The 15,684-nt window shown below is 42.5% G+C and overlaps 1 protein-coding gene across 7 annotated transcripts in view; it reads left to right on the forward strand.

Annotated features, from left to right (window-relative positions):
* The window catches only part of TRAK2 (trafficking kinesin protein 2), a 233,460-nt gene that overhangs the window by 111,914 nt on the left and 105,862 nt on the right, over window positions 1-15,684 (forward strand). For 2 of the 7 annotated variants that reach the window (XM_030209085.1, XM_030209086.1), the window contains exon 1: window positions 507-649. The exons of the other annotated variants lie outside the window; for them this stretch is intronic. In XM_030209085.1, coding sequence (XP_030064945.1) covers window positions 586-649 — 64 coding nt within the window. In that variant the 5' untranslated portion in view covers window positions 507-585. Of the gene's footprint in view, window positions 1-506; window positions 650-15,684 lie in introns of those variants that run through there. 7 annotated transcript variants of the gene reach the window in all.

The raw sequence follows: 15,684 nt of genomic DNA on the forward strand, positions 1-15,684 counted from the left end.
GTCCACCACACTAACCAATAGGCCACTCCTCCACTCCACAGTTTCTTCATTCTCTACAGTTCTGTCATGGTTGTGATATCAATGTTTCTTGCCTTAACAGTGTTATAGTGTTTACATAGTTTTCAGTAGATGGATGTGACCTTATTTTGCATCTCTGTATGTAGGTTCTTATTCATTGTGACTTTTACTAAAAGTTGGACTTGCTTAAATACTACACAGTGGGAGACTTAAAGTATGTTTACTTGCTACAATGTTTGATTACTCTGCAGACTAGCTCAGTACTAATGAGCATTAGAGGTTAAATCTGTGACTTCTGCTTGGAGGAATTACCATGTGTTTGATCATGTTCACACAGCATGTAAATCCATATAGAGTGAGCTCTGACAGGCCTTTCCTGTCACTGCAATAGCAATTGGGCTCCTCCTACATTTATGGGAGTAGGTACCTGAAGGAATGTTTGTATAACAGAGTACAACACAGTTCATATCATGCAATGCATCGTAGCCAGTTACAAGCTCCTTGCTGGAACAGAGAACGGGCATCGATATTTGGACTTGCACCTGCACTTATGCGCACTGAGGAAACATGGCATTATTTCATAGTGCCATTAACCAAAATGAGGAACTTTTAGCAGCATTTACTGTGCAAGGTGAGAGGGTGATAGCTAATAAGGTACCTTTAAATCACCTGCAAATCAGTACGCTGGAAACATTTGTGACAGGGGAATGTTTTAATAATAAACGGAGCTTTGGTGCATATTATGTACTGTGTAGTCTGTAGGGTATAACACTATTCTCAGATAGTTGAAGTGAGATACTTGGAGGCATATTTTCAAAGCACTTTGGGAGGCTAAGTTCCATAGGTTTCTATGGAACTTTGGGGGGCTAAGTGCTTTGAAAATGAGCTTGTTGGTGACACAAGAGAATGGCTGACTAACCTCTTCTTTGTTCCATGCAAAATCTGAATGTGCTACTGTGGGTTTCTTAGTTAAAGTTAACAGATATATACTACTGTTTAGTTATGCATGTTCCATGATAAGAATAAACCTTGCTCGTATGCCAGGTTTTCTGTGCTGTTCCTATAGTATTAGATTTTGCCTCCTTGTGTGTGGTTAAGGCTTGTCTGTATGCAGTACTCCTAAAGAACACAACAATACATACTTGCACTTCTCTGTGCCCAAACTTCTGAAATGTTTTATACCCCATATTTATACGAAGAAGCGTGTGAAAGGTTTCAGACATGTCAGGAACAACTACTGATTTGAGATGGTAGTGTATTTAAGTTAACAATGAGCAGCAAGCCACGTCCCTGTTTAGCTGAGGGTACTAAAGTTCTGTGCTTGCTCTGAATCTGTTTAACATGACTGTCCTTGAGAATCTAATTTATGTCCAGTTGATGTTGTCTAGCTGTAGTTCTCTCTGGGGAATGAACAAGAGAGAGCTACAAAATCTGATAACATGTTTAACTTCCAGTCAGCAGTTGGTTGGCAATTAGTATGCTAAAACTGAATTTATTGAAATCTGAGAACATATTTGTAAACCCAAGGTACAAAAGGTTGAGACCTGTAAGTTGCTAGATGGGACAGTTATCCCAGTGAAAACGCAGGTGGGGAAACCAGTCAAAGTTGACAGTGTTTCTTAGATCTATTCTATGGTGCAAAGTTGTTTTTGCATTTAAAGTCGGTGTTAACAAATGCCTAAAAGATATTCATGTCTTACTAGACTGATCTGCCTAAAATTTTTATCAGTGTAGTACAAATACTGTAGTACAGAATACAGGAGCTCAAATAATTATGCATTGTAGCCCTAGGGAAAGAATGACCCCAGTGTTAGAAAGGTTATAGTTGGTTACTGGTGTACTTTTTAGCCTTTTAGTGTTTTGAGAGAGGCTGTTCTAGTACAGGTCAAGATCAGCTGTTTGCTTATCCCTAGGTGCTTTGCTGGTGGAAGCTTTAATAAAAGAATTTGTAATTAGCCTCTACTAGACAGTGAGCTATTAGAGCATTTACACCATGTGTTTGGAACCGGTTACTATTGAAGATTTGAGGAATAATGAATTATCATCTGCTGTTTAATGTATCATTTGAGAGGACATTTAAATTGCAGGTAGGCATTTCTGTTTGACAGTTTTGAGAGTGGATCAAGGTGTAGAATTAAGGTGGATTAGGGTGAAAACTCCACAGTTGAGTTGGTAAACCCAGATAGGTGAATTTCCATATAGATTTTAGCGTGGAGTTTAGTAGTTGTTGAGAATAAGAGTACATTAAGCTTAGTTTTTCTACTAGTAATGTGGATTGTTGCTGTGCTGTGAAGGATGACTTTATGAATTAGGACTGGGCAAAATCTGTTACAGTTCTAAATCTGATTGATTTCCTTGTTATGTATACCAGATGAGTCCAGGACTTGTTTTCGTCGTCTACCAGCAGATGGGAGAGAGTACAGAATTGTGCTATGCCTTAATAGAACCCTGTCTGCAGCCCAGACATTTCAGTATTTTTCTATCTGCAGAAGGTGATAGATAGTTGCTATGCGGCTCTGGTTTGTATTTTACTCTTAAACTAGTCATCAACCATTTCAGAAGTTATCAGAAGTTAGGGGGATAGGACCAAGAAATTTCTATGGAGAAGGGCTACTGATATTGCAGCATAATTGGTCCTTTATGGGTAAACTTGGTTGTTCTGGGTTCTTCTTCCTCCTTTCCCCGACGCTATTTTGTTCTGCCTTCTCTACTAAGAATAACGCTTGCTGACAGAAGAGCAGTGACTAAAAGGAGAGTTGGGGCTAGCTCCCAGGAAGCCTGTTGATGTGAGCTGTGTCCTCTGAACGGATACTGATGGTTGGACCGTTCAGCTCGTAGATTGTGTAAGGCATCTCCTGACCTAGTTGGAGTATTGGGCAACAGTTGAGCAAGGAAGTACTTCACTTTAAGTTTTAAGCTCCATTAAAAAAAAAAAAAAAAAGCATTAAACAATTGAACCTGGAGCAAGAATGATACTCTGAGGAGTCTGAGTTCTTTCTCCCTCTTTTTCCATCTTTTATTTTACTGCTGGTTTTTTTTCTTTTTTCCTCTGGAAGAGGTCCAAATAATTGGATGGGAAGTTGCTTCCTCACCTCAGAACATTAAAAGAGCTTCAGTCTCTGCAGCGTTTGTTCCAGGCTACAATACCAGTTAGTGGAAACAGGTGGGAATTTGTACCGCACCATGAGGAGGGATGTTTTCCTATTTTTTGATAGATTGGATTTATTATTTTTAACCCTCTCTTAACCAGGGCGGTTTACAAAAGCAACATACATAAAATCACATAAAAGAAATATACAGTACAAATTCTTCTTGGTACACACACACAAAAAATGTCCAGTTCCTGTCAAATAGATCACAACATAATATTTGCAGGCACAGAATATGCCAGGCATAACAAGTGTGCATTCAGTTGGCATTTAAATGTTTGTTCTAGACATTCATTTTTAAGATATATAGGTAACTTATTCCACAAAGATGGTCTTGTTATTGAGAAAGGTCCTCTTCTGGTCAGGACCATATGTACTCAAGTTAAAGATCACAGGACATCAGTGATAGTAACTGACGAGATGGTACATAGTTTTGTACAGCATGTGTTAAATACATAGAAGATTCCTGATATAAATCTTTAAGTAACAACAAAAATAGCTTAAATTTTATATGATAAGCAATTGGCAACCACTTCAGTCTATTCAAAAATACTGTTATATATTCAAATTTCAGCAAATCAAACAACAAATGACCTGCTGAATTCTGTACCGTCTGGATAGATTTGATACCAGTAACAGGTATACCCAAGTAGGCTATGTTACAATAATCAATGCCACTCAAAAACACAGATTCAACCACTCGTACTAAATCCATTTTTGACAGAAGTCTTTTCAACTTACTTAAAATAAGAATTGCACACCAGTTGTTGAATCTGGGGTTTAAAAGAGAATTGCGAATATTAATCCTAAACTACGTACTAGGTACCCACTTTAACAGGAATTTCTGATATAATAGTTTCAGAAAAGCACTCAATGAACTTCCACTAACATAAAGTAATTGTGTTTTTGCTACATGCAATTTCAAACGGTTCCTTTCCAACCAATTAATTAAAACATCAAATATAGTCTTCAATTTAAATACCATATCTGATACTGAATCAGTGGTTGGATTTCGTCAGCATATATATGGTAAGATATCTGCAAAGATCGAAACAACTTACACAAAGGGGCTGGTTGTCGGGTTCTCGAGGGCCTTTGCATCTGTCAGGTCCTCGAGGCAGAACCGGAATACGTGAGCCCTTGGACCACCGCCGAGGAGCGGCAGCGGCAGGCAAGACCACCCTGGAACTGGATACACGGAAGGACAGGACTGGACCTTTGGACGAGTCGGAACTGAGGCAGGCAACTGGAACCGGCAGAACAGGAACAGCTTCACCTGCATTTGACCACCGTTCCACTGGAGTTGAGCTCCAGCGTGCGGGTGGCCGGCAGGACTTTCAGGACAAGGCCAGCACTGGAGATCCAGAGGGCCCACCCTGGGTCAGGGAACATGAGGAAGCTAGACTAACTACTAGACTCAGACTGAAAGCTGCTGCACTGCCACTAGCAAGGGAACACAAGACAGACCAGGGAGACAAGACGAACAAAAGTGTAAGAGGAGCAAGGACTAGGGCACGCAGCGTGCTAGGCAGAACGGGGTTCAGGGAATACCCACAGGGTAAGCCCACTAGCTAGGTAGAGGTAGGATACAGGATAGACACCCAGGAAATACACACTCAGGATATACAAGCAGGGTACAAACTCGTCAGGCAAACAGGAGTAACCAGGAACTAACAGAGTCTTAGGCGTGGCAGCAGGCAGAAGAGTATATCGGGGTTCAGGCAATAGGCAGAGAATATGAAATCAAGGACAGCTTTATGGAGCAACTGGTGCAGGAGCCGACGAGAGAAGGAAAAATTCTAGACTTGGTCCTTAGTGGAGCGCATGATCTGGTGAGGGATGTTATGATACTGGGGCTGCTTGATAACAGTGACCATAATATGATCAGTTTTGATATCGACCTTGAAGTAACTGTACACAGAAAGTCAAATACGTTAGCATTTAACTTTAAAAAAGGAGACTATGATAAAATGAGAAGAACGGTAAAAAAAAAACTTAGGGGGGCAACTGAGAGAGTAAAAACTGTACAACAGGCGTGGACGCTGTTCAAAAATACCATCCTGGAGGCCCAGGCCATACACATTCCGCAAATTAGAAAAGAAAGACGGAACTGCAAAAAGCCGGCCTGGTTGAAAAGTGAGGTGAAGGAAGCTATTAGGGCTAAAAGAAACGCCTTCAGAAAATGGAAGAAGGAACCATCTGAAAATAACAAGAAGCAGCATAAGGAGTGTCAAAGCAAATGCAAGGCGCAGATAAAGAAGGCCAAGAGGGATTACGAAAAAAAGATAGCATTAGAGGCAAAAAAAACATAGTAAAATATTTTTTCGGTATATTAAAAGCAGGAAGCCGGCAAAAGAATCGGTTGGGCCACTGGATGACCGAGGGGTAAAAGGGGCAATCAAGGAAGACAAAGACGTAGCGGAGAGACTGAATGAATTCTTTGCTTCGGTCTTCACTGAGGAAGATTTGGGTGGGATACCGGTGTCGGAAATGGTATTTCAAGCGGACGAGTCGGAGAAACTTACTGACTTCACGGTAAACCTGGAGGACGTAATGGGGCAGTTCGGCAAACTGAAGAGTAGCAAATCTCCTGGACCGGATGGTATTCACCCTAGAGTACTGATAGAACTGAAAAATGAGCTTGCGGAGCTACTGCTAGTGATATGCAACTTATCCTTAAAATCGAGCGTGGTACCGGAAGATTGGAGGGTGGCCAATGTAACGCCCATTTTTAAAAAAGGCTCCAGGGGAGATCCGGGAAATTATAGACCGGTGAGTCTGACGTCGGTGCCGGGGAAAATGGTAGAGGCTATTATTAAAAACAAAATTACAGAGCACATCCGAGGACATGGATTACTGAGACCGAGTCAGCACGGCTTTTGTGTGGGGAAATCTTGCCTGACCAATTTACTTCAATTCTTTGAAGGAGTAAACAAACATGTGGACAAAGGGGAGCCGGTTGATATTGTGTATCTGGATTTTCAAAAGGCGTTTGACAAGGTACCTCATGAAAGGCTACAGAGGAAATTGGAGGGTCATGGGATAGGAGGAAATGTCCTATTGTGGATTAAAAACTGGTTAAAGGATAGGAGTGGGGTTAAATGGGCAGTATTCACAATGGAGAAGGGTAGTTAGTGGGGTTCCTCAGGGGTCTGTGCTAGGACCGCTGCTTTTAAATATATTTATAAATGATTTAGAGATGGGAGTAACTAGCGAGGTAATTACATTTGCTGATGACACAAAGTTATTCAAAGTCGTTAACTCGCGACAGGATTGTGAAAAATTAGAAGAGGACCTTACGAGACTGGGAGACTGGGCGGCTAAATGGCAGATGACGTTTAATGTGAGCAAGTGCAAGGTGATGCATGTGGGAAAGTTAGGAGTTACGGACCAAGAAAGGGATCTGGGTGTCGTCGTCGATAACACACTGAAACTTTCTGCTCAGTGTGCTGCTGCGGCGGCTAGGAAAGCGAATAGAATGTTGGGTATTATTAGGAAAGGTATGGAAAACAGGTGTGAGGATGTTATAATGCCGTTATATTGCTCCATGGTGTGACCGCACCTTGAGTATTGTGTTCAATTCTGGTCGCCGCATCTCAAGAAAGATATAGTGGAATTGGAAAAGGTGCAGCGAAGGGCGACTAAAATGATAGCGGGGATGGGACGACTTCCCTATGAAGAAAGACTAAGGAGGCTAGGGCTTTTCAGCTTGGAGAAGAGACGGCTGAGGGGAGACATGATAGAGGTATATAAAATAATGAGTGGAGTGGAACAGGTGGATGTGAAGCGTCTGTTCACACTTTCCAAAAATACTAGGACTAGGGGGCATGCAATGAAACTACAGTGTAATAAATTTAAAACCGGAGAAAATTTTTCTTCACCCAACGTGTAATTAAACTCTGGAATTCATTGCCGGAAAATGTGGTGAAGGCGGTTAGCTTAGCAGAGTTTAAAAAGGGGTTGGACGGTTTCCTAAAGAACAAGTCCATAAACCGCTACTAAACGGACTTGGAAAAATCCAAAATTCCAGGAATAACATGTATAGAATGTTTGTACATTTGGGAAGCTTGCCAGGTGCCCTTGGCCTGGATTGGCTGCTGTCGTGGACAAGATGCTGGGCTCGATGGACCCTTGGTCTTTTCCCAGTATGGCATTACTTATGTACTTATCGGGGTTCAGGCAATAGTCAGAGGCAGGCAGCAAGCAGAGAATATCGGGGTTGAGGCAATAGTCAGAGACAGGCAGCAGACGATAGAATACACCAGGAACTAGCAGAGTCAGGCTGAAGCTACAGAAGGTTCCACGTTAGGAAAGGGATCTGGGTGTCGTCGTCGATAATATACTGAAACCTTCTGCTCAGTGTTCTGCTGCGGCTCGGAAAGTGAATACAATGTTGGGTATTATTAGGAAAGGTATGGAAAACAGGTGCGAGGATGTTATAATGCCGTTATATTGCTCCATGGTGTGACCGCACCTTGAGTATTGTGTTCAATTCTGGTCGCCGCATCTCAAGAAAGATATAGTGGAATTGGAAAAGGTGCAGCGAAGGGCGACTAAAATGATAGCGGGGATGGGACGACTTCCCTATGAAGAAAGACTAAGGAGGCTAGGGCTTTTCAGCTTGGAGAAGAGACGGCTGAGGGGAGACATGATAGAGGTATATAAAATAATGAGTGGAGTGGAACAGGTGGATGTGAAGCGTCTGTTCACACTTTCCAAAAATACTAGGACTAGGGGGCATGCAATGAAACTACAGTGTAGTAAATTTAAAACCGGAGAAAATTTTTCTTCACCCAACGTGTAATTAAACTCTGGAATTCGTTGCCGGAGAACGTGGTGAAGGCGGTTAGCTTAGCAGAGTTTAAAAAGGGGTTAGATGGTTTCCTAAAGGACAAGTCCATAAACCGCTACTAAATGGACTTGGGAAAAATCCACAATTCCGGGAATAACATATATAGAATGTTTGTACGTTTGGGAAGCTTGCCAGGTGCCTTTGGCCTGGATTGGCTGCTGTCGTGGACAGGATGCTGTGCTCGATGGTCTTTTCCCAGTGTGGCATTACTTATGTAATTATATGACTCCCACTACAAACCGAGGGAGAGTGGCTGAAGGCTTCAGACTCCAAACACAGAGCAAGGGAGTAGAAGGACAAGCAGTCCACAGACACAGAATAGCAAGGCAGAGCCCCCCACGGAAGGACTAGCAGTCCACAGACACAAAGAGAAGCTGGGCCACAACCCAGAGAAAGGCTAAGCAGTAGTGCAGCAGAACACTAACTAACCTGACCTGGCCTAAAGGCATAACACCATGCAAAGGCCCTGAATGCCAGCACAGCAGTTCCTTATCAAGGCTCTCCCTGATGATGTCATCCACTGCAGGACAGGAGCAGGGAACACACTGCTACCAGAGAGAGGCTTGGAGCACATAGGAAAGACAGACAGGAGCCATCTTGGAAGCTGGCCAGGCAGGAAAGCATACAGAGGCAGAGCTAGAGCTAACTCAGGCAACACCCACAGGTGCAGTGTAGTGAAGCAATTAGAGCTATGCTGGAAGCAGCCAGCATACAGAGGCAGAGCTAGCTCAGACAGGACAGACAGGAGCCAGTTCAGATGCTGACCCCCAGAAACAACGTAAGGCTGAGGGTAGTCACGGCCATAGACGTGACACTGGTGTGATAGGCTGAGTGTTTTGGGCTGGCAGCAGAGCTACTCTGCTGCTCCCCAGTATCTCTCCACACTCGTCCTTCCCTACACCCCTTCCCGTGCACTCCGCTCCATGGATAAATCCTTCTTATCTGTTCCCTTCTCCACTACTGCCAACTCCAGACTTCGCGCCTTCTGTCTCGCTGCACCCTACGCCTGGAATAAACTTCCTGAGCCCCTACGTCTTGCCCCATCCTTGGCCACCTTTAAATCTAGACTGAAAGCCCACCTCTTTAACATTGCGTTTGACTCGTAACCACTTGTAACCACTCGCCTCCACCTACCCTCCTCTCTTCCTTCCCGTTCACATTAATTGATTTGATTTGCCTACTTTATTTATTTTTTGTCTATTAGATTGTAAGCTCTTTGAGCAGGGACTGTCTTTCTTCTATGTTTGTGCAGTGCTGCGTATGCCTTGTAGCGCTATAGAAATGCTAAATAGTAGTAGTAGTAGTAGTACTTTCAGGCAGCTAGGCCAAAACACCAGCCTTTCTTGCGGGCTCAACCCAGATACCTGAGATAATTTTCAGGGCACATTTTTAGATGTAACATCGGAAGAGGGGGATAACTCAGACTCCTGTGAGCTCCCCCCACCCCCTACAGGTTTCTTTTTGTTCAGACAAGTAGGAGCCAGGTGGGTGGGTGTTTAGCACTCAGCCAAAAGAAAAGCTGGAGAGGTTCCCCAGACTGAGCTGTAGCCTGAGCGATGTACGTGGAGTAAGATCTGGCAAGTATTATCTATTTCTTCAGCCTTTTTATTGCTTCTTTGCATGCTGGGTCCTTTATTTTTTGTCCCAGCTAGGAGAGCAATAGTGGGAACAGCTTGCAGAACTGGTGAAGCTTCCCAAGTGTGTGCTTTAAGGCTGGATTAGGCTTTGAGCCCTTCTATCCCTCTTTGTGTCCCTGCGTGGAAGGAATCAAAGATTGCCTTTGGCAATGCTTCAGATGCTAGAGCCTTCCACTGACTGTAGCAAGAGAAGGAGATAACCTGCTCAACAGACAGAGGGAAATTGTCTCCTCAGAAAGGGATAGGGCCTTAGTGAGGAGGTACTGTGGGAGACGCAAAATGGTGACTTTTTTTTCTGGGTAATTCTTGGATGTGCCATGAGAAATGTTAATGTATAGGAGGATCCTATATTCCTAGGTGGTTATAGCCCCCACCCTCTGGTACATTTATCAACTAAAGATTAGTTTTCTCAGGTTGTGATAACCTGATTCTAGCCTTAAAGTGACTAAGAGCAAGGATGTTATTTTCTTTCAGGTGAAACAGACTAAGGTATTCGGTCAACTAGTGGGGGGGGGGGTTGTCCTTTTCTAGAATTATAATTAGAAAACAGAGCATTAAGGGACCTCCATTATAGAAAAATTTGAGTCTCTGTTTAAACTATCTTTAGTCTCCCTCATTCCATGTAGCTATGTGCAGATCGCGGAGTCCTGTGTTGGGTCCAGTATCCCTTGGATCAGGCCATGCTGCGACCATCCTGCAGGTCATAATATACAGATAAAATTTAAACATCGCTATGCAGGACCTAACAGTACCTGGATAGATTAAGTGAGTCTTCAATGATGGAGGTAAGTAGTGCTAGGATCTCTTTTGCTTGGATCCTCCATACTGCTTGCTCAGCTAGTTCGAAATAGGACTTTAATGTTTCAGCCATGCTTTTCAAGAGCTCCTACACAGAGCAGCAGATACAGGAATCTTGAACAGGTTATGCAATTTCATCCTCTGCAAGAGTTAACTATCTTTTGAAGAAGTCCTGGAATTCCAGAGACCAAACTGAGAGTATTCAGCAGTTCCCTCCTTTCCTCAGGAAGTTAGTCTAGGACAGAAGATTTGACTGGGGTGGGCACCTCATTGTTGCAGACTACTGTGTTTTGGCTGTGCTCCTTCATGAAAAAATGAGTTTGCACTCTGCTCAGGTTGGACAGGCGGCATCCTGGTGACAGCCATGCATACCAAGCAGCTAAACAAAGAAGACTCAGTAGTTGCTGAACAATGTCATTACCCAACCCACAATTCTTCACCTTCCATGAAATTGGCGACCATTGTAGATCCACGTTCTGCCTCTATCTACACCTCACAGGTTGATGAACTGCATTGGAGACCTCCCATAGAAACCACAAGTTCTGTGGTAGTTTTAGGTGCAAATATAACCTCTCACCATCTCAGTGATAACTGAACTGCCTTTGTTTTAACCAGCAGGTGCTTTGGGGTTGCATTCTACTGAAGGTATTTGTTCTGTTTTCTCTCCAGATTTAATTTGTCATATCATCAAGGGTTCATTTCTGGATGGGTTAGGCAGCTATCAGTGTAACATATATTGTAAAAGGTTTATAGATACTGGAAGGAATATGCCCATGAACAGAGCACAGGAGACTTCAAGGGTAGAGTACTAGTTGGTTCCTTCTGAGGATCTATGCCTATCAGTGGTGTAGTCATTTCTACATTCATTCACCAAATATTCCCTGCTGGATGGGTAGGCTAAAGGAGATGTGGCTTTTTGCGGACACCCTTCTTTGGACAGCTTGGACCTTCTCTCACCTAGGTTAAGGGAGCTAGGATATGTCCCATTTGGTCTGGTCTGGCATGATGTAAAGGAAGGCAAAATTTAATTTCCTTTCCTTGAATTCTGTCAGAATAGTCCAGTATCCACCTAGGTAGTTGGAGCATGTGAGAAACATTAGGAAATCGGTCAAAAGTAAAATCCATCAGATGAGTCAGTACTGGAGCACAAGTCTGAGTGGTCTGCCCAGGAGTGTCCCTGGCCTAGAAAAGCGGGGAGTGGTGGATAGTTTGAGGGGGCCTGGACACTGGCAGTCCCAGCAACTGTTCAAGAGATGGGTCACCTAGGAGCTCAAAGGATTTGGAGAAAGACAACCAAGCTAGAAAGATTAGGGAATATATAAGTGCATTTGGTTGGTTGGGTTGTTTGTATAGTATATTAATGTAGTTTTTAGTGTTAGTAGGTTTCTAGCTGTTCAGCTTGGCTACACCTAATATGCTAAGGACTTAAGACGGGATAGTAGTTTTTTCTCTGCCTCCACCTGCTGCATGAGAGTATAATCTGCTTTTCTGTACAGGATATTTAATGCTAAGTCCAAATTTCACCTTTGTGATTATTTTGACTTCTAGTATTACCCTCTGTTGCGTCTCCTCTTTAGAGAGCTTCTACAACAGCATTAGAACTTTGATCCATTATTAGAGGGTTGATCTTAAAAAATATTTTAAAACTTTGTACGTGAAGTGAAGATTTCTGAAGATTTTGTCTGTTCACCGTATTCATGTTTTGTTGTGCTTGGGACAAACTGTAGACTCTCACTATAACAATTTTTTCTTAAACGGGGTGTGTCCCTTAGTTTGCTAGTATGAGATCTGCCACGAACTCTGTACTGATTTAAACCCTTCTCTATTATGTCAACTGACCCGGGCTCAAAATCCTGCTTCCAAATGAAAGCATTCTAGTCCTTCTGTGCAAAGCAGCAGTATTACTTTGGTTCTTCAGCATATCAAGTAGGCATTTTTCAGCACTTGATTGTAGATAGCTTTGTTTTTGTTCTAAATATTACTTCTGTTTTGTACACTTCCTTGAATAGTGTGCTGCTTATATTTTGTTCACACTCTGTTTGTGCTTTGGTTTTCTTTAATCTGCATCTGTGTTCTGCCCACAAGGAGTTATGATTTATTTATTTACAGAGTTTGGTGCCATGCCCAAGGCAGCATACAGCATGAAATGCAAAATGAGCTAATGTGGTACACAATTAAAGAAGGGAGTAATTGAGGGAGTCAAGTACTATGATAGTCTTATTTGCAGAGATTAATTTTGATAAGAGGTTTATCAAGGCTAGCAAGCATATTTGTGCTCCCTTGCTTCCAACTTGATCTTTAGTCCTTTCTCCTCTATCCTTTTTTCCTTATTACCAAGTTGGTAAGGGACTAGTGACTCTTACTAGTTCTTTATCTGCTTCTGGCCAACACTTGGGTTTGAGTCATTTCCCTATCCCAAGGGGACCTTTTGTCCTGGACAGTTGTACCTAACATCCACCCCTAGTTACAGCCTTTCAAAAAGAACCTGAAATCAAGGGTAGCCTGTTTAGTACATTAAATTAATAATGGTGGGATTGACTATGTAAAAGTGCTTTCAGAAACTTAATATAACTAGATCTTTGCATGAAAATCCTTTATTCCCCCCCAGTGGGCAAACAATCCAGCATGTCATAGACTCAAAATGAGAGAAACTTCTGAGTATTTCCAGTCCTTAGTGTCTGTACAATATTACAATTGATCAGAGAAGAAAAATGCTTGGATCTGATAACGTGCCAGCTGTATGTATAACATAGCATTTGAGTATCATGGCAATTTGTTAGGCTATCAAATCTCTTCTGACTTATTCTGTCTTGCCTTTTTAATCACTGCTCTTCTCCATCCCGTATAGTCTGCCTGAGCAGCACCAAGAGCCCTTATTGGTTCCTTGTGGCTTGAAGAAGCGTTGTCTTTTGAGATGATCCTCCTACTGCTTTTTATGACCTTTCTTGTACATGTATTGGAATGTAATGCATAGGGTTTGATGTAATCAGCTGTTCTATCTATTAGTACAGCAAAATTTTCCCATGCCAGTCTTACTTTTTAGCAACTCCCACCTCCTCTGGTTCAAGTGGGAAAAGAAAGGAGCTTTCCTCCCCCAGCCCACCTGCACAGGGAGGCCCTGGACCAGAGAACCTCCGGTGCTGCGGCATCCTGGCCTCTGTGAACCAGTAATACTTATATTGGTTCATTAATGGTATTTGCTTCCTTACTTCCATACAGGAGAACACTCCTATAACCTTAGTGGCTAGTGGGTGGATTCATGGCCCATGATTGCAGGGTTCTAGAAGGAGCACTTGTGTATGAGCCCCAACCATGAGCTGTCACTGCATCAATCAGACAAGATATGCTGGGGGAGAGTGGTATAAAGTAGGATAAAAATGCCCAGGTAATTGTAAATGAAAGTTCTTGGTTGCAAATCTGAGCCCTGATTTTGACTAAGCTGAAAGTACAAAGAACCAGGAGACAACTGCTGGATTATCAAAGATAAAATTTTCCTTAGTCATGATTTATTTTCCTAAAGTAGGCTGAGCCTAAGTTGAGTCATAGAAAAGGCAAATATTTTATAAAAGATTCAGTGAAATCTGCTCAGAAAAGCAAAAATGCGTTTACAGATCATGAACATATCTACATATCGTATACATATCATTTGCATATGTAAGTAGTGATTCTATAAACTGTGGGACACATCCATGTATGCAACACCACTTACATATATATTTTCTGAGGAGTCTCTCAAAAGATTTTTAGGATGGACAGTTAAGACGTAAACCTAGAGAATGCATAGGCACAATTTTGGATGTTGTCAACAATGGCTGTAGATGTAAATGAGCTTGTTAACCATTAAAAAAATAGTATAATGAATTGGTAAGGCAGGACCTTAGGAAATTAGATAACTGGGCATCCAAATGGCAAATGAAATTTAATGTGGACAAATGCAAAGTTGATGCATATTGGGAAGAATAATCCAAATCATAGTTACCGGATGCTAGAGTCCACCTTAGGAGTCAGTACTCAAGAAAGATCTCGTTGTCATTGTAGACAATATGCTGAAATCTTCTTCTCAGTCTGTGGCAGCGGCCAAAAAGGCAAACAGGATGCTAGGAATTATTAGGAAAAGGATGCAAAATAAGACCAAGTATATAATAATGCCTCTGTATCGTTCCATGGTGTGATCTCACCTAAAGTATTACGTTCAGATCTGGTCACGTATCTCAATAAAGGTATAGCGGAATTAGAAAAGATTCAAAGAAGAGTGACCAGAATGATAAAGGGAATGGCATTCCTCCCATATGAGGAAAGGCTAAAGAGGTTAGGGCTCTTCAGCTTGGAAAAGAGATGGCTGAGGAGCAGTATGATTGAGGTCTACAAAATCCTGAGTGGTGTAGAACGGGTAACAGTGAATCGGTTTTCACTCTTTCAAAAAGTACAAAGACCAGGGGACACGCAATGAAATTACATGGAAATAATTTTAAAACAAATAGGAGGAAATATTTTTTCAGTCAAAGAATCGTTAAGCTCTGGAACTCATTACCAGGGGATGTGGTAACAGCGGTTAACATAGAAACATGACGGCAGATAAAGGCCATATGACCCATCCAGTCTGTAACCCCTAATTCGTCCTGTTCCTAAGTGATCCCACATGCTTATCCCATGCCTTTTTAAATTCTGTAACAGTCCTCGACTCCACCACCTCCACCGGGAGGCCATTCCACGCCTCCACCACCCTTTCTGTGAAATAATACTTCCTTAGGTTACTCCTAAGCCTATTCCCTCTTAACTTTGTCATATGCCCCCTCATTCCAGAGCTCTCCTTCATTTGAAAAAGGCTCTCTTCCTGTACATAAATGCCCTTGAGATATTTAAACATTTCTATCATGTCTCCTCTCTCCCTCCTCTCTTCCAGCATATGCATGTTGAGGTTCATAAGCCTGTCCCTATAATTTTTGCATTCAAGACCGCTTACTAATTTTGTAGCCGCCCTCTGGACCGACTCCATCCTGTTTATATCTTTCCGTAGGTGCGGTCTCCAGATCTGCAAATGAGGCCTCACCAGAGACTTATACAACGGCACTGTCACCTCCTTTTTCCTGCTGGTCATGCCTCTTTTTATGCACCCAAGCATCCTTCTGGCTTTGGCCGTCGCTTTTTCTACCTGTTTGAAAGCTTTAAGGTCATCAGACACAATCACCCCCAAGTCCCGCTCTTCCTTCGCACACTGAAGCACTACACC

This window comes from Microcaecilia unicolor, chromosome 7 (assembly GCF_901765095.1).
Source record: "Microcaecilia unicolor chromosome 7, aMicUni1.1, whole genome shotgun sequence".
NCBI lineage: Eukaryota > Metazoa > Chordata > Amphibia > Gymnophiona > Siphonopidae > Microcaecilia > Microcaecilia unicolor.